The sequence below is a fragment of the Pelodiscus sinensis genome, chromosome 1, assembly GCF_052426305.1.
Source record: "Pelodiscus sinensis isolate ZL-2025 chromosome 1, ASM5242630v1, whole genome shotgun sequence".
Lineage (NCBI taxonomy): Eukaryota > Metazoa > Chordata > Testudines > Trionychidae > Pelodiscus > Pelodiscus sinensis.
Window position 1 is genome coordinate 230,545,754 of NC_143052.1, and position 23,705 is coordinate 230,569,458.

At 43.5% G+C, this 23,705-nt stretch overlaps 1 protein-coding gene and 1 long non-coding RNA gene across 3 annotated transcripts; one reads left to right on the forward strand and one right to left on the reverse strand.

Annotated features, from left to right (window-relative positions):
* Positions 1 to 1,239: 1,239 nt before the first annotated feature.
* NIPA2 (NIPA magnesium transporter 2) lies at positions 1,240 to 21,031 on the reverse strand. 2 transcript variants are annotated; one of them, XM_006135822.4, is made up of 6 exons: positions 20,894 to 21,031; positions 10,019 to 10,220; positions 7,119 to 7,175; positions 5,364 to 5,454; positions 4,464 to 4,624; positions 1,240 to 2,200 (listed from the first exon to the last, which is right to left on the reverse strand). In XM_006135822.4, exons 2-6 carry the CDS (start codon positions 10,155 to 10,157, stop codon positions 1,563 to 1,565), a joined length of 1,086 nt encoding a protein of 361 aa, XP_006135884.1. In that variant the 5' UTR covers positions 10,158 to 10,220; positions 20,894 to 21,031; the 3' UTR covers positions 1,240 to 1,562. The 2 variants fall into 2 exon arrangements, with proteins under 2 accessions (XP_006135884.1, XP_006135883.1); XM_006135821.5 differs by lacking the exon at positions 20,894 to 21,031 and adding an exon at positions 20,482 to 20,621.
* LOC149525715 (uncharacterized) lies at positions 20,872 to 22,935 on the forward strand. The gene is made up of 2 exons (XR_016348411.1): positions 20,872 to 21,011; positions 22,629 to 22,935. It is a non-coding gene; the product is annotated as an uncharacterized LOC149525715 (long non-coding RNA).
* The last annotated feature ends 770 nt before the right edge of the window (positions 22,936 to 23,705 follow it).

A 23,705-nucleotide genomic window follows, 5' to 3' on the forward strand; every position in this document is an offset into this window, starting at 1 on the left:
TCCAGAAGCCGTTTTCCGATGCTAGACTGTAAATTTACTTGTGCAAGAATGTGTGTGCAGTGTACACACAGCCTTAGATTCTAAAGGATTGGCCCAGTGTGATTTTGTGGATAAGATCCAAAGTGCCGAGGTTTGGCGCTACCAGACCAACCCAGCAGCACCCCAGCTGCTCTGTCCCAGGCGTCCCGATTCAGCCGCTGCTAAAACTGACCAGGGCTGACTCCAGAAAGCCCGGAGCACAGCAGCTCTGCCTCTGGCTTTCTGGAGTCAGCCGCTGATCAGTATCCGCAGCGGCTGACTTGGAGACACCTGGGGCAGAGCACTTGGGGTGCTGCTGGGTTGGTCCAGTAGTGCCTAGGAGTGGTGCTGCGGGACCAACCCGTCAGCACCACAGCTGCTCTGCCCCAGGTGCCCCAAGAGCAGCTGGGGTGCTGACGGGTTGGTCTCGCTGCGCCAAGGGTCGGTGCTACCGGACCACCCCAGCTGCTCTGCTGCAGGCGCCTCCGATTCAGCCGCTGCTGAAACTGACCAGCAGCGGCTGAATCGGGGACTCCTGGGGCAGAAGAGAGGGCTATGAGAGGGTCTGGGGTAGCATCCCCCCACCCCACACAACCCCCCCTTCTGATAGTCCGGCACCCCCTGGGTCCTAAAGGTGCCGGATTATTGGAAGTTTACTGTAGAATGAAAAATTGATATTGCATGTGGACCTTGTGGTAAAATACTTAATGGCTTACTGGAGCCACCCCAGAGTCCATGGTCCCTTACCCAAGAGGTTTGAACTAAAAAAATGCACTCTTTGGAAAACATCTTGAAAGTGGCAGTTATCACTACAATCAATAAATGATTTGGGCACCAGTTTCCTGAGAGAGATGACTACATCTTACCTATGATTCACTGCAATAGTTATCTTGGATATTCTTGCTCATTGTTAGCAATGACCTTTCCAGGGTTACGGTAAGACTTTTTTCAATTTTAAAACATTTTAAATTAGTTAAAATAAACCATTCTGAATGTACACTTCCTGAGTCTTTACTGTTTCAAATTTAAAGTAATGACCACTACTAAAACATTTGTTATATGCTTCCAAATTAGCCATTTAAATGACATCCATTGTAAATTGCTCCCCTCACCTTTCAGTGCATGTCCCTGGCATTTTAGTTTGTTTTATATGCTGAAACACACATGCCGAATATTCATTATTCAAAAGACTCAGGTTCAAGTCAATGTACTTACCACCAATGCAAAATTAGAGCACTTTATTTTTATATAGTTAAAATCATCATTAGTGCAATAAGTTTTTAAAATGGAAAATCCAAATTAAAAATATTTACAAGTTTACACAGGCAACTCAAGAGCAACAAAAACATGTACTGAGGTCATTTCAGTGTGTCTTTTAAAGTAAATATAAGGCAAATTGAAACTCCATCACTATTCTTGGTCCAAATTAATCAAACCTAAAAATTAAGGATTGTCTGTACATATTTTAAAGTACACCATCTGCTTCCAGAAAAACTCAAACATTTTACAGCAAAAGAAGTTACAGAATTGTTCTTAATACATTGTCAGAAAGCTGCCAGATTTCCATTTCTCCTGGAGGAAACACTCTCACTGGATTGTATTTCACTTATACAGGTTGAGCTTTCTTCATTATGATTAAAGCATTCATATGTGGCTGGCAGAGTGCCATTCACTGCTCTGTCATCTTTCCGCAAGGAGACAGGCAGATTTGCTAGAGTGAAACTGACATCTTTAAAGGCATGCAATAAAAAGATCCCCACAATGATCGTAAGAAAACCACTGAAGGTGCCAATAATGTCAGCAGCAGACATGTGTTGCCACTCCTTGAAAAGGATAGCAGAACAAGTTAAAACAGATGTTGTAAAGAACACATAATAAATCGGAGTCACTATAGAAGTGTTGAATATATCCAGAGCTCTGTTTAAATAGTTGATCTGTGTGCTCACACAGACTATAAGACTTAGCAGCAAAATCCAGGACAAAGGATGTTTTAGCACAGGCTTTCCTGAAAAAAGTTCCTTTATAGTGATGCCCAAGCCTTTCACACAGGAGACTGACAACGCTCCAATTACAGAGCAGATTGTTATGTACACAAGAATGTTGGTCTGTCCATGGCGAGGTCCTACCACAAATATCAGTATTAAGGACACAATGACGACAAGTGTTGCAAAAACCACAAAACCTGCAAAAGGGAAAAAAAAGTAATTGATGTACAATACCCAGGAGCATGCTGTTAGATACTAAGAAATGCAGTGCATATTTTAAGAGCAACAAGTCCAGGGTAACAGGATTCTTGCCCTGCCACCCACTTCATTTTATAAATAAAAAACATCATTTTAACATTTTTTTACCAATCATCCAGAATGGAGGCTGTAACAAATCTTGTGACAACTGATGAGATGGCTAAAATAAACATGAACTAGGACTGCAGGCCAGGCCTGCCTGTAATACTATACCCTATTTCTCTATCAGGCTAGGAAATGAAGACCGCAATCCTTGGCTTATTGAAAAGCACAGAACTAGGAGTGTGGAGAGGATATAGACACATATTTGAATGCTGTGATCTGTTTTTTATTTGGGTGCTTCACTCAGCAGTAGGAATTTTAAGTCACCCATGGGACATGCTGATAACGCCCTCAAATAAGTCATTTCCCCCCACTTTCCTCATCCTTAAAATGGAGTTTTATCTTCTTCGCTAAATGCTTTGAGAGCTACAGACATCAACTGCTATGTAAGAAGTAGGTATCATTTTTATTATATTGTGAAATACAGACTCTTTGACTCTTATATTGTGACTCTTTGACCTAAATTTTAGCTACTAGCCCCAGTGATAATCCTTTAATATTGTAAAAACTTTCTTCACACTTCAAGATATGCTAAAAAATTGGGTTTAAAAGAGATGATGTTTCTTTGTACAAAATGTAACTAGGAAAAAATACATGTTAGCTGCTTAAGCAGCAGACAGCTAAAACTGCTAATTTATTATTCTTCCAGCACACACTTTTACTTGGACAAAAAATGACATGTTTACTGTTAACATTCTGACAAATTCACTATCATCCTTCAGTGTTGCTGCTAAATCTATTGTAGAATTCAATCCCATATTTCATTTACAGATGTAGAAAAGCAGAGGTTGCCTTTAACTGTTTGGTACTAGAAATTTGCAATAGTTGCAACAATAAATAAACCGCAGACCTTCTACCAGAGTAGACTAAACACACTTATCCAGGTACAGGCAGTCCCCGGGTTACGTACAATATAGGGACTGTAGGTTTGTTCTTAAGTTGAATCTGTATGTAAGTCGGAACTGGCGTCAGCCGCTGCTGACACTGATCAGTTTCAACCGCGGCTGAATCGGGATGCCAGTTCTGATTTACATACAGATTCAACTTAAGAAACCCAGGCGTCCCCAAGTCAGCTGCTGCTGAAACTGATCAGCGGCTGATTCCAGGAAGCCTGGGGCACAGCAACTCTGCCTCGGGCTTACTGTAGTCAGCCGCTGGTCAGTTTCAGCAGCGGCTGACTTGGGGACGCCTGGGGCAGAGCAGCTGGGGTGCTGCTGGGTTGCTCCAGTAGCGCGGCTCCTCAGCGCTACTGGAGCAACCCAGCAGCACCCCAGCTGCTCTGCCCCAGATTCAGCCGCTGCTGAAACTGACCAGCAGTGGCTGAATCAGGACGCCTGGGGCAGAGCAGCTGGGGTGCTGCCGGGTTGGTCCGGAGCGGGGCTGCGGGACCAACCCGGCAGCCCCCAGCTGCTCTACCCCAGGGGTAGGCAAGAAAAGCCTGGTCTGCTGGGGGGCACTAGCTGCTCCCCCGACCCCCCACCAGCAGACCAGGGGGACAGGAGCAAAGCCGCGGAGCACACCCGCAGCGGGACAGCCCAAGCGCGCCCGGGCTGTCCCGCTGCGGGCGTGGTCCGTGGCTTTGCTCCCCGTCTCCCTGCAGACCAGGGAGACGGAGAGCAAAGCCGCGGAGCACGCCCGCAGCGGGACAGCCCAAGCGCGCCCAGGCTGTCCCGCTGCAGGCGTGCTCCAAGGCTTTGCTCCTGTCCCCCTGGTCTGCTGGGGGGGTCCAGCAAAGCCGCTGGACCCCCCCAGCAGACCAGGGACACCCGAGCAAAGCCACCCAGGCGGTGGGAGTCCCGCTGCCTGGGCGGCTTTGCTCCGGGGCAAACGAGCAAAGCCGCCCACGCGGCGGCTTTGCTCGGGTGTCCCTGGTCTGCTGGGGGGGTCCAGCGGCTTTGCTGGACCCCCCCAGCAGACCAGGAGAAACTTTTCTCGCCCCGGAGGACACGGGTGGCGACCCGCCGTCCGTGAGCTCCGGGGCGAGAAAAGCCCCGTTCGTAAGTGCGGATCCGACATAAGTCGGATCCGCGTATGTCGGGGACTGCCTGTAGTTAATATAGGAAGAAGATAAGTACAGATGAACTGGACATTTTCTCTCACCTGGATCTCCTAGCTTGTGGGACATTTCATTCAAAGTTTCTACTTCCTCTTCTTGTGGTGCATGAATGACCATCACAGTTGAACCCAATACACTTAACAAACAACCAATTTTTCCATGCAGATTAAGTTTTTCATTTAAAAAATAGGATGAAAGAATAGCACTGGAAGGAAAAAAGAAATACATTGAGATTAAGAATCAGGAGAAATTTAATTTGCCCACGGTACACATCAAAAAACATCTGTCTTTTAAAATTAAGAACACACTTTTCTCAAAGAAATTAGAGTTATTAATTGTTATTTTAAGTTCAGGCTCCAAATTAAAAAGAGGGCAAAAAAATCTGACAACAGAATTAAGTATATACCCCCTCATTAGGCAGACAAGATTTCTACAGCTCCCTTGTTTCAATACCTAATATGGTGGCTGCCTCCCCAAAATTGCTAGAGAAAAAGTTCTTCATTCTTCCTAGCAATTTTGAGGATGCAACATAATATAAAATCCCTCTCCGAGACTTCTAAATGATGTGGTACACTGATGCAAAATCCTTGATATTCTAAGACACGTAAGATCCTGATTTTGGTCAGAAATGAAAATTAATTTATTAGTCTCATCTTCCTTTTATCTGTGCACATTGTATCTGGTTTCTAACCTCAAGAGATGCAGAAGACAGAAACAGCAAATGCTGCAGATAAAAGTAGAGGTCCACCCCTTGAGCTGTGCAAGGGAGCTTGTAGAGTGCTGACTCATATTATGCCTGAGTTAAGTCAGTGCTACTCCTTCCATTTTTCTGAGCATTGTATTTACTCGGAGTTAAGAAGAAAGCTGTATTTAAGTGACATTTCTAAACACATAGGTTCACGTCTGCCTCTCTGAAATAGTGCTTTTTTCTAAAGGGTTCTTACCTTACAAGAACACTGAGAGCTCCTAATGGAGTCACTAAAGTAGCTGGTGCAAATGCATAAGCAGCAAAGTTAGCTACTTCGCCAGCTCCCACTGCAGAATAAAAGAAGAATTAGGAAGTCTTAACACATGTGGGAGAAACCTCTGAAACTAAACAAGTGTTCTTGGAATGAAGAAATTTAACTAAAATGTTCAGCTGACACGGAAGTTTAATATAAGCAGAATTCAAAGCTAGTAGCTAGGCAGTCCATTTTAGGGATGTAAGCAACTAGATGACTATTCAATAAGCAAAAGCTTATCAGATAGTCAACTAGACCCTCGACTAGTTGCTTCCCCACCCCTTGCTGCCACTATCAGAGGCAACAAGGGGGAGGAGCAACAGGCGGTGCTGGGGGAGCCGGCTTAGAAGCAGATTCCCTCCAGCACCATCTCCAAAGGGGGACGGGGAAATGGGGGGGAGGGTAGTGGGGACCAGGCAAAAGCCAAAAATCAGCTGATTCCCAGCTTACACCCAGTCTCAGACTCTGCACCTCTGCCTTTTAAATGTATTAAGAGCCAGGAGGCTCAATACATTTAAGAGGCAGAGCCACAGTAGAGTTAGTTCACAGGGCCGGGAGCTAACCTCACTGCAGCTTCCCTGCTTATCAACTAGTCAATGGAAAACTGACTAGTTGATTGACTAGCTGATTAAATTAAATGTAACATCCCTAGTCCATATAACAAAAATAAATCTCACCTCTAATTTAGGATAGCCCATTTTTATTTAACAGCCTCTGCATTTTCTCATCGGAGCAATTCAGGACATTTAACTCTCACATGAGCAAAAGAATCTGCAATTGTATCTTCTATAAAGCAGTACATAACTACAATGAGTCAAATTAAATGTGCACTGTCACACTTATGTAACTGCAACATTTAGAAGATGTGTTAAAAATATTAACAAATGAAATGGAAGGAGAGGGGAGGTTTCAAATATTTTAAAGTAACTTTTTCAATGGATGGTTTTGTATTTTGTGTTAGCTGGGGCTCATGCAAGAAGGGCTGTGTACACCTAGGAAGCAGGGGTAAAGATGACAGCTGACACCACACCACCTGGGCTGTTCTCCCACACAGTCCATCACTGGGAGACAGCCCGGGCTCAGGTCCTCTTTCCTCCCACCCCACAGTCAGTCACCTGGAGGCAACATGGTTCCAAGTGTCAGTCCTGAATTCTTGCAGCAATGCAGAAATAAGGGTGGCACTGATGTGCTAAGTCTGCTATGAAATGTGATATTGATGAATATCACTTTTCACATTGCTATCCTTACTTCTGAGCTGCTTTTGGTGCAGTGCTGGGTACTTGGCCAGCAGCTGCTGCTCTCTGCTCTGCATTCAGAGCTATGTGGCAGTATATGCATTGCGGGAAACAGAGAAGGGGAGTCCGATCAAATAAATTTAAGAACCACTGATGTACTTTAACTGCCCAAGCTTAGTTGATTGAAAAATACAAAAATAATCAAAATTAATAAGGGATCAAATTGACAGCTGATCAAGAAAAACCTATTGAAAAGAAACAAGGGAAATGGATACTGTTAGAATTTTATTCTTAAATTTGATTTCAATTACAAAATTATTAATAATAATACAATTAATTTTAAAAACACTTTATTTCAGTGTACAGAGGTTATGCACTGTTTCTAGCTTTGTTTATTGTCAAATATCAAAATGTTTGGGGAAAAAATGTTGAATGTACACTGGTTACTCTTTTTAATACTTACTTGACAGAAGTCCAGCCCACCACAGCCACTCTTTAAGATATGCATGACCACCTTGACCTGGAATTGGAAGAACAAGCACTTAACCAGCAACACAAAGGGAAGCATCAATCAGTGTGACTGACAGTTGTATTCCAAAACAGAGATTGTTTCCATGTTATAAACCTATATGCAACCACACATTAAACGAAGACCTGCACCACCTGATGCATAATAAGGGAAAGGGATGAAATAAAAATATTTTCAACTTAAAATGTGCAGATGTTGTGAAATCTGCTTTAAAGATTAGCATCTTATATACATTTCTTTGAGACTAGAAATGGCATATAAAGTGCACAATATTTGTCTATTCTGAGATAATGATCTAGACTCATCATAATGTTAAAAACCCAATTAAATTAAAGGGGATTTAACAAATCCCTATTTTTGCACTTTATTTTGACAGTTCCTGGTTTGTAATCTCAGCTGACTACTTGTGTTCTTCCTTTTACACAGTAAATGAGGAGGATATCTATAGGAAGATACAACTTGACCTTGGGGAAATAGTTAATTATCTAAAATAAGGAGTGTTTTTATTAAAGTACACTTTTTAAGGCACACACCACCATGGTATTTTGGTGAACTTAAAAGACAGAGGCCATGCAATATTTCACTTTCTCTACTCAAATTGAGAACACACATTCTGTGTCCACTCATATAAAACACCAACTTCTCCAGAATCATTAGAGATGGAAGGTTCTAATACATAAGCAAGGTCTACACTGCAATGGTAAGTCGGAAAAAGAAATTCAATGTGCATATCTTTTTCCACTTTACTGTCGAAAGAGGCTTTTCCAAAATTTGGTGTGTTTACAGAGTGCCAAATTTCAGAAAAAAGTGCTTTTTCGACAAATCCCTTAGGTTTACAGGGATGTGAAAGAGCGTGTCTGCATTTTCTAAAACTTTTTCAAAAAAGCGGACACGTTCCTTCGACACAGCATTGCTTTTCCGGGATACCAAAGGTATCCTGGAAAAGCAGTGCAAGTCTAGACGTAGCCCCACACACACTAGGGATGTTAAATGGTGTTTAATCAGCTAATCACCTAGTCAATGGAATTTCCATCAACTAGACAATTAGTTGATGAGAGGGGAACTGCAGAGCTGCAGCAGCATTAGCTCCCAACCCCAGGAGCTAACCCAGCCGCAGCTCTGCCTTTTAAATGTATTAAGAGCCACCAGGCTCTTAATATATTTAAAAGGCTGAAGCGCAGTGAAGGGGGACAGGGCATAAGCAGGGAATCAGCTGTCCCAACTCACATCCAGTTCCCTGCTATGCCTCTGTGTCCTCTGCCCTCCCCTCCCCTCCCCCGCCCCACAGAGATGGTGCGGGGGTGGGGGCGAGACTGGCTTTTAAGCCAGCACCAGCTCCCCCTTCTCTTTTGCTGCTACTCTCAGACAGAGACATCAGGGGCGGGGGCAGAGAAGCAATTAGTCGAGTCACTAGTCTATCTGATAAGCTTATGCTTATTTGATAGTCCAGTTGCTTACATCCCTTAACACACACCATTAACCTTTTTGTTTCTTTGATACACTGTTTCAGTGTGGTCATTTAACAGGGGCAACAGGACAGACTATTTTCAGACTGATACAACTGATCAACAGAGAGCAATTGGTGGAGGGGGCAACAAGCCATCCAACAAAATGCACATTTCTAGCTATTTTCCATCTATCCATCTCAGCTCTTACGTTTTGCCTGTCACTATTATAGCTAAGCACCCAATGCTACTACTTCAAGTCTTCAACATTTTCATCAAGCGCATGGTCAGCTGTAGCAAAAATCCAAAAAGTTTATCAGTTGAATGGAAGCAATGTAATATTACCTCAGGGATGAACCAGTTCTCAAGGCTGTTTATGTGAGTTCAGTTTTGATTAAATATATTGACTGCTATTAAACTGTCAGTATAACAAATTCTTTCAGTATAAATGCACAATGCTAACAGGGTTTTTTTTTTTTTTTTTTTTTTTTAAACTTATGTTGTGTTACAGTAAAATATTAACCCCAAACATACAACCTTTTTAGGTTCTGGAATGTCATCTTCCTGAATATGGTCATTTCCCTCTTCTTATTTTATATTCTAATTTTTGCTTCAGTATTTCTGACATAATGGAAGTCTTCAAAGGACATTTTCGTTTTAGAAAATGAGAACAGTAATGTATTCTGATTCAATATTTTGATACAATTACACTATTTATCATGAGCTCATCTATTTTGGCAAGCATCCAGGTAATCAGGATAGACCACATTGGTTCCCAAATAATTTTCAAGTACAATTTAAGATGCAGTTTAGATGTAGAAAGCCGTGCTTTGGGTCCTACATATCTTGGAAATTGCCTCTTTCATCTCTGCCTCCATAGTGGACATCATTTAAGACACTAAAATTGACAGCTCCTGCGTTTGTTCATTTGGAGCAGTCACTCTCTCGGTTGGGGCACTCACTCTGGACTTCCATTCCCCTCCATACCCTCTCACAGTGCTAATATGATGATCTTCCAATCACACTGTTTGAGGGGGGGGTTGCATGTAGGATGGAAGCAAGTTTATTCTCAATTGACGTGTTTTTGATTGACATGTCCAAAAAAACCTATAAATTTGGGTATGTATCCAGAGGACACAAACTGAAATTAAACTGAATATATTACAGAAAGGGATTTTATCTTTTTACTATAACTAACAATGAACTAGAAATAATGCAAAGACTACAGAGGAAATACAGAAGCTATAAATTTTAGATCTAGAAGTTTCATCTCTCAATGAGGAAACAAAGTAAACCAATGCACAAAAAATCAGTGAAAATTCAGTAACTATTCACTAAGTAGTAAAATAAAATTAAAAACAGACAAAAGTTCTCAAGTGCATTTTTTACCTGCTCTCATTGAGCCCTTCCTGGCCAGTCGGAGAAGACCTTTCTTTTTAAGGATGAAACTTCCTCCAATGAAAATGCTGGAGCTCATAGCCAGTACAAGACCAATATAGAAATCATATTTTCCTCCACTCTGGATCATTTCGTAAGCTACTGAGGTGTTCAAAACCGTCACATTGATCGTGGAACAGAAGAACTGCTGTTACTGGAGATAGAGTAATGCAATATTGAAACCTGAACAATTTCATATTATCACTGATAAATCATACACCTATTTTCTTGTGGAAAAACAGTCTGCAGGCAGCAAAGATGGCAGTGTGGCTGAGCCTGCTCCAAAGAACCTGAACTTTAAAGGTGGACAATAAAGATCAGACACAGTAAGTGGTTGAAGCCACATGCTTGTGACAGAGGTGAAATGCAACAGATAACCTATTAAAGGTTTTGAGAAAGTGCTGTAGAGCATTTGGCACTCCAGATGTGAGTTCCAGAAGCAAAAAGGAATGACACAGCATAAGTGGATTAATGCATTTTCAAACATATAGAGCATGTATTATTCTTTATATTCACACACAGTTCCATTCCACATAATACACAACAAATAACTAATTAAGTTAAAGTTAGTTTATAATGTGGGTTTGAGTTAAGACAGCCACAGCATTCAAACATTCATATAAAATTATTGGAACAATGGAAGAAAAAAGTTACAAAGGATTGCTCAAATCATAATTCAGAAACTGCAACAATAACCAGTAATCCTCTAAAAAGAAGTCCTGTTGCACTCTAAAAACTAACATTTATTTGGGCATAAGCGTTTGTGGGTGAAGTGTGTCTGTGCCCATGAATACTTATGCCCAAATGAATCGATTAGTATTCAAGATACCACAGGACTCATCATTGTTTTTGCATATATAGACTAGAATGGCTACCCCTCTGATATAGAAATCCTCTGTTTACCAATATTTTTGAAAGGGTTGTTTTTCTCAGTACCTTCAAGACAGTGGCACTACTATAGGTACCAACATGGCCCCACAGCATGCCAACATTTTTATGGCTGACCTCAAATGTTTCCTCAGCTCCTGTCCCCTGACACCCCTTCTCTACTTATGCTATACTGATGAAATCTTGATCATATGGACCCACAGGAATCATAGAATCATAGAATAATAGGACTGGAAGGGACCTCGAGAGGTCATCGAGTCCAGCCCCCCGCCCTCAAGGCAGGATCAAGCTCCGTCTACACCATCCCTGACAGATGTCGATCTAACCTGTTCTTAAATATCTCCAGAGAGGGAGATTCCACCACCTCCCTTGGCAATTTATTCCAATATTTGACCACCCTGACAGTTAGGAATTTTTTCCTAATGTCCAATCTAAACCTCCCCTGCTGCACTTTAAGCCCATTACTCCTTGTCCTGTCCTCAGAAACCACGAGGAACAAATTTTCTCCTTCCTCCTTGTGACACCCTTTAAGATATTTGAAAACCGCTATCATGTCCCCCCTTAATCTTCTTTTTTCCAAACTAAACAAGCCCACTTCATGAAGCCTGGCTTCATAGGTCATGTTCTCTAAACCTTTAATCATTCTTGTCGCTCTTCTCTGTACCCTTTCCAATTTCTCCACATCTTTCTTGAAATGTGGTGCCCAGAACTGGACACAGTACTCCAGCTGAGGCCTAACTAGTGCAGAGTAGAGCAGCAGAATGACTTCACGAGTTTTGCTTACAACACACCTGTTGATACAACCTAGAATCATATTTGCTTTTTTTTGCAACAGCATCACACTGTTGACTCATATTCAACTTGTGGTCCACTATGACCCCTAGATCCCTTTCCGCCATGCTCCTTCCTAGACTGTCGCTTCCCATCTTGTATGTATGGAACTGATTGTTCCTTCCTAAGTGGAGCACTTTGCATTTCTCTTTATTAAACCTCATCCTGTTTACCTCTGACCATTTCTCTAACTTGCTAAGGTCATTTTGAATTATGTCCCTATCCTCCAAAGAAGTCGCAATCCCACCCAGTTTGGTATCATCTGCAAACTTAATAAGCGTACTCTCTATCCCAATATCTACATCATTGATGAAGATATTGAACAGTACGGGTCCCAAAACAGACCCTTGAGGAACTCCACTTGTTATCCCTTTCCAGCAGGATTTAGAACCGTTAACAACAACTCTCCGACTACGGTTATCCAGCCAATTATGCACCCACCTTATCGTGGCCTTATCTAAGTTATATTTGCCTAGTTTATCAATAAGAATATTATGTGAGACCGTATCAAATGCCTTACTAAAGTCTAGGTATATGACATCCACCGCTTCTCCCTTATCCACAAGGCTCGTTATCTTATCAAAGAAAGCTATCAGATTAGTTTGGCATGACTTGTTCTTCACAAACCCATGCTGGCTATTCCCTATCACTTTATTACCTTCCAAGTGTTTGCATATGATTTCCTTAATTACCTGCTCCATTATCTTCCCTGGGACAGACGTTAAACTGACCGGTCTATAGTTTCCTGGGTTGTTCTTATTCCCCCTTTTATAGATGGGCACAATATTTGCCCTTTTCCAGTCTTCTGGAATCTCCCCTGTCTGCCATGATTTTTCAAAGATCATAGCTAAAGGCTCAGATACCTCCTCTATCAGCTTCTTGAGTATCCTGGGATGCATTTCATCAGGACCTGGTGACTTGCTGACATCTAACTTTCCTAAGTGATTTTTAACTTGTTCTTTGTGTATCCTATCTTCTAAACTTACCCTCTCTCTGCTTGTATTCACTACGTTAGGCACACCTCCAGACTTCTCGGTGAAGACCGAAACAAAGAAGTCATTGAGCATCTCCGCCATTTCCAAGTTCCCTGTTACTGCTTCTCCCTCCTCACTAAGCAGTGGGCCTACCCTGTCCTTGGTCTTCCTCTTGCTTTTAATGTATTTATAAAAGGTCTTCTTGTTTCCCTTTATGCCTGTAGCTAGTTTGATCTCATTTTGTGCCTTTGCCTTTCTAATCTTGCCCCTGCATTCCCGTGTTGCTTGCCTATATTCATTCTTTGTTAGTTGTCCTAGTTTCCATTTTTTATATGACTCCTTTTTTATTTTGAGATCATGCAAGATCTCCTTGTTAAGCCAAGCTGGTCTTTTGCCATATTTTCTATCTTTCCTACACAGCGGAATTGTTTGCTTTTGGGCCCTTAACAACGTCCCTTTGAAATACTTCCAACTCTCCTCAGTTGTTTTTCCCTTCAGTCTTGCTTCCCATGGGACCTTACCTACAAGTTCTCTGAGCTTATCAAAATCTGCCTTCCTGAAATCCATTACCTCAATTGTGCTGGTCTCCCTTCTACCTTTCCTTAAGATCATGAACTCTATTATTTCGTGATCACTGTCCCCTATACTGTCTTCCACTTTCAAGTTCTCAACTAGTTCCTCCCTATTTGTTAAAACCAAATCCAGAACAGCTTCTCCTCTGGTAGCTTTTTCAACCTTCTGAAACAGAAAGTTGTCTCCAATGCAGTCCAGAAACTTATTGGATAGCCTGTGCCTCGCTGTGTTAGTTTCCCCAACATATGTCTGGATAGTTGAAGTCCCCCATCACCACCAAATCTTGGGCTTTGGATAGTTTTGTTAATTGTTTAAAAAAGGCCTCATCCACCTCTTCCACCTGGCTAGGTGGCCTGTAGTAGACTCCTAGCATGATATCACCCTCGTTTTTTACCCCTTTTAGCTTAACCCAGAGACTCTCTACACAGCTATCTCCTACGTTCATCTCCACTTCAGTCCAAGTGTGTACATTTTTAATATACAAGGCAACCCCTCCTCCCTTTTTTCCCCTGTCTGTCCTTCCTGAGCAAGCCGTACCCTTCCATACCAATATTCCAATCATGCCACCAGGTTTCCCATCCCACCAGGTTTCTGTAATACCAATGATATCATAGTTGTATTTATTGGTTAGCAATTCCAGTTCTTCCTGCTTATTACCCAAATAAGGAAAGAGACCCTTGAAGAATTCCACTGGGATTTTAACAAATCTACCCCACTATCAACCTCAGCCTGAATCAGTCCACGCAAGATTCACTTCCTTGACACTGCAGCACAAATAAATGATGCTCACATAAACCAGAAACTTACTGACCACTGTCTACAGCCAAGCCCTAAAATACAACTGGATTTGCTCCAATCTCACAAATATCTATAAGACCTTTATCAAGCATTCTTAAAACAAACACCCACCTGGGGAAGCGAGGAAACAGGCTGTCAGAGCCAGACAGGTACCCAGAAGTCACCTACTTCAAGATAGTCCCAACAAGGGGAAAAAAAAAAGAACACTGGTCATCACCTACAGACCCCAGCTTAAACCTCTCCAGCGCATCACTGACAATCTATAACCTATCCTGGAAAATGACCCCACTCTCACAGGCCTTGGGAGACAGGTCAGTCCTCCCCTACAGAGAACCCTGCAACTTAAAGCAAATACTTACCAGCAGCCACACACCACACCTCAGATACATTCAGTCAGGAACCTAGTCCAGCAACAAACCTCATTGCTAACTCTGCCCACATATATATGCAAGTGACACCATCAAAGGACCTAACCATAAAAGCTACAACATCAGGGGCTCATACAACTGCATATCCTCTAACGTGATATATGCCATCAAGTGCCAGCAATGCCCCTTTGCCATGTATGAAGACCAAACCAGATAGTCTCTGCACAAAAGGATAAATGGACATCAATCAGACATCAGGAATAGTAACATACATACAAAACAAGAGGATGAGGAGACAGGAGAAGTCAGGCTCTAAGATTTCTCTGCTATAGAAAGGGCATTTCATCATGCTACTGCATCAGGTACATCTTGAAAACTGATATTATGACTCACTGGCACTCAGTCACATATTGTAGGCAATTCTCTGAATTTAGACTAGCAATACCCTAGGGCAGGTACAGTTTGAATTCATTTTTTCTTTCAGCTTCCATCAATGAGAATAGATGCACTTTAGACTTTCTCTCTCAGTTCAAGGTTGCACAAATGGTTAGCAAACAACTCTTAGCTCCTGTTCTTTTGAACCCTTTCACGACCCAAATTATTTCTAGTTCTTACAAAGAAACCTTCAGGGTTTGTCTAAGGCTAATTCCAATTTTAAAGTGGTAACTAATTTCTGCTCAAACTCAAATTGCTTGAAGAAAAACTTAGTTTGGAAAAGAAACAATGAAAAGCAGATGGAAGAATTATTCTGTCAATCTAGTCACATTTACATCGTGGGTTAGGTCAACCTAACTACATTAACCAGGGCATGAAATTTTTCACAGCCCTGATTAACATAGCATGGTTGACTAAAATTTTAGGTATACACCAGAAGAGATAGTGAATGGAATTAAGTCCCCATAACATTATACAAGTATGTGAAAGTTACTATTCTGATTTGTTTGAAGAAGATAGATTGACTTTTACTTCAGCTAAATGTGTAAAAAACAAAAAGTTTAAAAATGCAAAGACACTTGATTTTTAAAAGAGTTCAAGTTTCTAAAGTATTAATACATTTAAAATAATTTTAAATATCTTTTAAGTGGCTCTACCTAAGAAAATAATCATAAAAATGGTGACATTTATTGAAACTACCCTGCATAGATGGCTAGTGCAAGACCTATGGCACCACATATCTTGTTTCAGTTTTGAAAGAGGTTGTTAGAAATGTAATAGTATAACCATTTAAATGGTTAACTGTTAAGCCTGGCTTTACTGGTTATCATTAACAGTTATACACAGGCTCCTGTCCTGCTCCGGTGGTCTACATACTTGCATTTTCAAAATATTTTGCAGTATGGAAATATGGTATATTTTAAAAGATGCTTAGATGAGAGTAACAAGAAATACACCACTGTTTACTATGTTACCTTCCATGGTAAACACAGTGTTTCAGTGATAATAGCAGCTATCATAGTGGGAACCTTTAGTTTAATGTATATAATATCTCTATGAAATCTCTATGAAAATAACTAACAAAAATGCCATAAATAAATATTCTTAGTACAAGTATGCCAGGATGTTAGGATATTAACATTAAAAGTACCATGAGGTTAACAATACCCCAGGTTCAAGCTTTTTTTTTGTCCATTCATGCCCCTTTATTCTTTAATGTTAGGTACAAATGCTTTTAAGGAAGGGCAGCTGCAGCATAGCATGACACCAACAAAGACTACAAACAGCAATTGATATAAGCGTGAGGGCTTGTCTTCCCCACCAGCCCAATGGATGGGGCAGCAATCAATCCAGTGGGGGTTGATTTATCATGTAAATCAATCACATGATAAATCAATCACCAATTGCCAGGGCTCGCCGAACCGCATGCGCAGATCGCCGGAACCCGACAAGGGCAAGTAGATTGTATAATCTGTCAAGCCCTGCCAATTGCTCTTCCTTTCAACTCTGATACTCTACCAGAACAAGAAGTGCAAGGGGAGTCCATGGGAGAGTGTCTGTGCTAAGTAGGTCTAAATACAACTGAGGTAAATAAACAGCTAAAGTTGTGTAACTTAAATTCATCTCCTCCCATAGTGTAGATCTGTCCTGAGCAAACTTAAAAATGAAGTGCAGTTTTCAAAATGGTAATATGTATGCAAATTAATACATATAAAGAGTAGGGATGTTAAAATGTGGTTTGTTTGGGATTTGTTGGTAAACATGTAACCACTAAAAACAAATGATGTGTATACGTGTAGGTGGTTCTGCGAGAGCTGGTACATGCAGGGAGATGGCTTAAAAGCCCGTTCCCCATAAACACCTGCTCCCACCTGCCCCCTCTTGCTAATTCCTCAGATAAACTGATACAGGTGTGGGGGGAGGTGAGGGGTATAGGAGGCCTTGCATTGTAACCATGAAAGTTAACCGATGAGCTCAGGCTCATCAGTTAACCATTTAAATGTGTACACCATCACAACCATAATAAAGAAAACACATAAAAATCATACTAGAAAAAAAATAATGATGCTAACACGGGGTAGTCAGAGAAGACTCCTTGAAGCCGCTTCCTGGTTTGCTGAGAAAGCCACTGATACTCTCCTTCTTGCTGTCTGGGCTCCTCACTACGCTGTCCTACTGGGCCTGATCTCCTGGTCTCCCCTAGACAAGGCACAGAGCGGAGATAACTGTTCCCCCCTCAAAAAAGCAATGCAGACATTGAATCACTTCAGCTCCAGGAGAATACAGTTCAAGGGTACAGCATTCTCTAAATGGGATCAAAACCCCAAACAAATCCATCTTTCATCATGTGAGAGTTTTCACACATTGAAAGCTCATTCAGGTAAGCCCCCTTTAACAATGAAAGGAGGATGTGTACACTAATTGTTTCCCCCACAGATAATTATTTACACTAGGTTTGATAGTCAATACAAGTAAATTAATGAAGTACAAACAGCAGGTTGCAAGTGAACACAGGCTGTCAAAGAAAGTTTACAGAATTAAAGAAAACACATAGCTAGTTCTAATACACTATTGCTTATTGAAAAATTACCCTAAAACTGTTCTTATTTCAGGCAAACTTTCACAAGTCAGAGAAGATCTTTTACACTGACCTGGGTCCCAGCTATCTTTTTGGGTGTGTCATGCCAGGTGACAGAGAGACTGATAGCATTCTATCCTAAATAGACTTCCTTTTGGGCAGGAATCCTTTATTTCTACACCCCACGCCCTTCCATGGAAAAGAACTTGGTTGAAATAGCATACCGGTATTGGTTTGGTGATGTCTTTCCAGGACCAACCACTGCTCAAACTTAAGAGACAAAACAATGCTGTTTACAAGTCATTAAGCTGATCACCCAATAATTAAGGTTGTCAGAGCACTGGAAACACCCTTGATGGCTTTCATTTGCACATTTAAAACCATAGACCATCCCATACCCATATTTCTAACTTTACACTCAAGAATGACCCATACACCAAAATCAGATACACAGATCCAGCAGATTGTGACATTAAAATTGACAGGTTACATGAGGCTTTTTGTCAAAAGCATCTTTGGATTATGCACATATGTATATGTAAGACAATTTTATATAGCATGGGAGGAACACTATCACAGCCACCTTAAATTTTCTGGTTAAAATATAAATTCTCCTAATTTATCAAAACAATTTGATTATATAGTCATAAGACCTATAAAAAGCATGTTATCCAAAAATTAAATAATACATATAATACACACAAATGTTAGACAACTAGAATGATCCAAACATTAGTACAGAGATAATGTAAGCAGATCTTTCTCATTTCTTAAAACAACTGCCTAGCAGTTAAAGTTTTTATTAACAAAGTTAAACTGTAACTGACATGCTTTTGAAAGCCCCAGTAACTTAAATGTTGTGGAAAAGAACAGGAAGCAAAGTTTGTTTCTTTGACTGCCACTGCACGTTAAGTGGATTTTTTCAGAGAACCATCCACAATGACTCCAAGATCTCTCTCTTGAGTAGCTGTAGCTAAATTAGTCCCCATCATATTGTATGTATAGGATTATTTCCAAACTTTACATTTATCAACATTAAATTTCATTTGCCATTTTGTGGCCCAATTGCTTAGTTTGGTGAGATCTTTTTGAAGCTCTTCACAGTCTGCTTTGGTCTTAACTATCTTGAGCAGTTTGGTATCATCTGCAAATTTTGCCACCTCACCTCTTTCTTCAGATAATTTATAAATAGGCTGAAAAGTATTGCTCCTAGTGTGGACCTTTGGGGGACACCACTAGTTACCTACACAAGGTGAAGCATGTATTCACATCCCTAACATTGGAAAAAAGTTTCAGATAGCAAGGGGACACAAGAAAGTATAAGCACATCTGAAAAAGGTTTTATGATGGGGGGGGGGGGGGGGAGGCCATGATGTCACACAAGCATGGAGAAGAGTAAACATTGACAGAAGTTGCTGGTAATGAAAAGAGAAATCTGGCAGTAAATTATACTTCAGACAAGAGTGAAATTTAGGAAACTGATTCCTGGAATAGCAAGAAAAGAATGTGGATATCTATAAGGACCGCCCTCTAGTCCAGTGTTTCTGAAAGTGGTCTGCGAAACCACTTTGAGAAACCTGTTAACTGGCCACTCCGGTGTGTTTACTTACCGGCACCACGGCCATGGAGCATCACGACTCCCATTGGCTCCGGTTCACTGTTTGCAGCTAAGGGGAGCGTAGGTAGTGGCAGCCTAGCCCACGCTGCTTCCCAAGGCTGTGCTTGGCTGCCAACAGTGAAATGGAGCCAATGGGAGCCACAAGGCTCCATGGCTGCGGCGCCGGTAAGTAAACACACTGGAGCGGCCAGTTAACAGGTTTCTCAAAGTGGTTTAACCGACCACTTTCAGAAACACTGCTCTAGCCTAGTGAGCTAATTAATCTACTAACACAACCAGAAAGACCAGTGAATACCATTATTACAAGCTGTGGCGACTGGTGCCTACTTGGGATGTAACAGCATAGTAGGTTAACCAATTAACTGATAAGCAAAAGCTTATAGGTTAATGCTGTAGACTACATGCATTTCCCTCCCCCTTTCCTTGCCAGTTCATTTTTAGTAGGCTAGCCAGCAGCCTGGCTCAGTCCTGGCGCTCACATTGGGTCTGGCCCCACTGTGGCTCCGTATATTAAGGCTGCGTCTAGACTGGCATGATTTTGCGGAAATACTTTTAACTGAAAAGATTTTCCTTTAAAAGTATTTCCGCAAAAGCACGTCTAGATTGGCACGGATGCTTTTGCACAGGCTGCCGCCCCGCCCCGCCCCCGAGGGACTATAGAATAGTTGAGTAACTGATAAGAATTCATGCGATTAATTGACTATTCAATTAACCGATATTTAACATTCCTAGTGCCTACAGGATGAGGGAGTCTAGACAGGGCCACCCAGCGGGACAGAGAAGGGACACGTAGGGGGAACCCCATTTAGTTCCCTCAATGTTGGTGGGGCACAGAGGGCCAGTGCATGCTCGAATGCTACATTCCCTGTGGCTACGAGTCCCGAACCTTTAACTCCACACTGTCGGATGAGAGGGGAGCCTGCAGTGCACGAGGCAGCACAGAGGAGACCTGGCCCTGTGAAGTCTCCTACCCCAGAGGCTTTTCCTCTACCAGGTTACCCAGCTGCTGCCATGGGTGCAGCGGAGCGAGCAGCCCTAGCGCAGAGCGCGGTGGTGACTCCGGGCAGTGCCACAGGGTAGGGGCAGAGGCGGCCCGCGAGTGAGGAGCCGCCCAGCGGCGGTGGGTGGGAAGGTGCCTGCGGGTCGCTCGGTGACAGCGCGAGAGGGGCGGGGGAGGGGCGGCCCCGGGGTTCGATCCCGCTCGCGCAGCGCTTCTCGGAGGAGGCGGGGCAGATTCCGGCACCAGCCTCGTTCCCACGCCGGAGGCCTTGAGGGGGAACCACCCGCCCCCCGCGCGCGCGCGTCGGGCCCCACTCCGGGGCGGCCCCGGCCGCGCGCCCTTCCCCGCTCACCTGCGGCCTCGGCACGTCACACCCCCTGGGCCGGAGCGGGGGGCGGGAAGGTGGGGCTGGGCCCTGCGCCCTCGGCCGCCATGGAGAGAACCAGACACCTCCCGACTCGGCCAGGCGCGGGGGGCCGTCACAGCCGGCGGAAGGGGCGGGGCCGAGACAGCGGCGGCCCCGCCCCCAGGAGACCTGATCACGTGACCGCTCCGTGAACTGGGGGGGAGGGTCCGTCCCCGCGCGCCCCCCCCCTGGAGCAGCGGGCCCCGCCCCCAGCCTGCCCGGCCCACGCGCCTGCCGCGCGGCTCCGTTCTGCCCGGCCCGGCGCTTGGGGGCCGCGCTGCAGAGAAGCCTTCGGGCGCCCGCAGAGCTCCGGCCGGCTCCGTGCGCCCGGGGGCGCCGGCAGACACGCGCTACCCACCGGCTCCTCGGCACCTGCGGGGCTCCCGTCTGCGCCAGCAACCGGGCTGGGATCACGCCCTCGCATCCTCCCACGCCGCCAGCCAGCCCGAGACTGGGCAGGAAGGAGCACGAGGCAGGTAACTTGCGGGGGTTCCCCTCCCCTGCCTCGCTCGTACCTGCTTTTCCCCGCCCGCCTTGGTTTGCTTTTCACAGTCCCTTTATCCTCCCAGTGCGAGTCCCGACTAGTTACCTAAGTCAGCCTCGCTCGCCCTCGTCTCAGATTTAACAAACCTGCCCCTGACAGCACTGAAAGATGTTTAACTCTTTAAGGGGAAAAACCCGGTTATGCTGCCGGCCGGAAAAAGTACATTGTCCTTTTTATTCAAGTAAGGGATAGATGGGATTAAATATATGCTGTAATCTATCTTCCCCTTGTGCCACTTTTTTTCTTGCTACTCTATACTTCCCTCTGGTCAAAATAAATAGGCCCTGATGCACTTCAAGTATAGTTTTGCATTGACTGCGTAGGTTTATTTTATACTCTTGACTAGTTGAGCCTGTTTCTCAATCTAAGAGAAGTGTGATCCTCCCAGTTTTAACATGTCTCATGCTCTCAGAAACAAGGGTTTTCTTATTTTTAAACAAGACCACAGTATTACTTCTGTTTGTTTTAAACCTGCTGCATGTTAATTTCATTTGGTGACCCGTAGTTCTTATATTGTGGGAATAAGTAAATAACTTTTCCTTACTCACTTTTTCCATACCAGTCATGATTTTATAGACCTCTATCATATCCCTCCTTCCCCTTGGTCTCCACTTTTCTAAGCTGAAAAGTCCAAGTCTTTTTAATCTCACTCTCCTCATATGGGACCCGTTCCAAACCCCAAATCATTTTTGTTGCCCTTTTCTGAACCTTTTCCAATGCCCATATATCTTTTTTGAGATGAGGCAACCACATCTATATGCAGTATTCATATAAGTATTATATAGAGGCAATAAGATATTTTCTGTCTTATTCTCTATCCCTTTTTTAATGACTCCTAACATTGTTTGCTTTTTTGACTCCCACTGCACACTGAGGCTACGACTATACTGCCCAGTCTTGTGCAAATGAGCTGCCATTTTTGTGCAAGGGGCTTTTGCACAAGAAAGAGCAGTCTACACTGCTCCTTCTTGCGCAAAAACCTCCTCTTGAGCAACAGCCGTTCTGCCTGAAAATAAGTGGCAGAACGGCTTGTGCAAAAACCCCTTGTGCAAAAATGGTGTCTCATTAAGTATGCAAATGAGATGTGGCGATATTCATCGCCGCACCTCATTTCCATATGTTCTTGTGCAAGACTGGGTAGTGTAGACATAGGCTAAGAAGAGGTTACTTACCTCATAACTGTAGTTCTTCAAGATGTGTTGCTCATGTCCATTCCAATTAGGTGTGTGTGCACTGTGTGCATGGATCTCGGAGCTTTTTTCCCCTCAGCAGGACCCTTAGGGCCAGCAGGAAGCCCCCTGGAGTATAACTGCATATATACCCCTGTTGGCCTTCTACCCCCTCAGTTCCTTCTTTCCGAAATTCTCTGACGAAGGGGAGGCGGGTGGGATTTGGAATGGACATGAGCAACACATCTCGAAGAACTACAGTTACGAGGTAAGTAACCACCTTCTTCGAGTGCTTGCTCATGTCCATTCCAATTAGGTGATTCCCAAGCTGTTTCCTCTGGCGGTGGGGTCGGAAAGTAATCTTACCTATTTCTCCACAGACTGCAGCACTGCTCTACCCACAGACACGTCTGCTCTGGCCTGCTGTGCGATGGCATAGTGCTCAGAGAAGGTATGGACAGAAGACCACGTGGCTGCTCTACAAATGTCCAAGATAGGTACTTGAGCCAAAAATGCTATGGACAAGGCCTGTGCCTGCGTGGAGTGGGCTCTCAACCGTGGAGGGGTTTTTCCCTGGCCATGGTAACACTCAGTAATACAGGCAGTGATCCATAAAGATAAACACTGCACTGACACAGGCGCTCCCCTCATGCGCTCCGCGAAGGAAATAAAGAGCTGTGATGACTTTCGAAAGTCTCTCGTTTTGTCATTGTAAAAGGAAACAGCCCTTCGAACATCCAGGCAGTGCAAAGCCTGCTCCCTAGGTGTGGAGTGTGGTTTAGGAAAAAACACCGGTAAATCAATGTCCTGAGTCATATGAAAATTGGAGACTACCTTAGGGAGGAAGGCTGGGTGAGGGCAGCGCCTGACCTTGTCCTTGAAAAAGACAGTGTATGGAGGGTCTGAAGTAAGGGCCTGTAACTCTGACACCCTCCTGGCAGATGTGATTGCCACTAAAAATGCCACTTTCCATGACAGGTGCTTTAGCAAGCAGGAGGCCAGTGGCTCAAAGGGTGATTTCATCAGTCCTGTCAGTACCAGATTCAGGTCCCAAGGCAGGATGGGGGGATGCACATGTGGCATCAGTCTATCGACCCCCTTCAATAACCGCTTTGTTATTTTATGGGAAAACAGCAAACACCAATCTTTCTCCCTCGCCTTGGTGGAAGGCCAAAATTGCCGCTAAATGGACCTTTAGAGAGGACGTAGCAAGGCCCTGTTGTCTAAGGTGCAGCAGGTAACCCAATATCAGATAAACACTAGGGCTGTGTCTAGACTGGCAAGTTTTTCCGCAAAAGCAACTGCTTTTGCAGAAAAACTTGCCAGCTGTCTACATTGGCCACTTGAATTTCCACAAGAACAAACTGACTTCCTACCGTCTGAAATCAGTGCTTCTTGCGGAAATACTATGCTGCTCCCATTCGGGCAAAAGTCCTTTTGCGGAAAAGGGCCAGTGT

Coding starts and splice junctions, on each gene's coding strand:
- NIPA2 (XM_006135822.4), bottom strand. CDS start 10,157: ATGATCCAGAGTGGAGGAAAATATGATTTCTATATTGGTCTTGTACTG. Junction 7,176..10,018: donor GAAGGGCTCAATGAGAGCAG/GTAAAAAATGCA, acceptor TTCCAATTCCAG/GTCAAGGTGGTCATGCATAT. Junction 2,201..4,463: donor CCACAAGCTAGGAGATCCAG/GTGAGAGAAAAT, acceptor TCCCTTTTGCAG/GTTTTGTGGTTTTTGCAACA.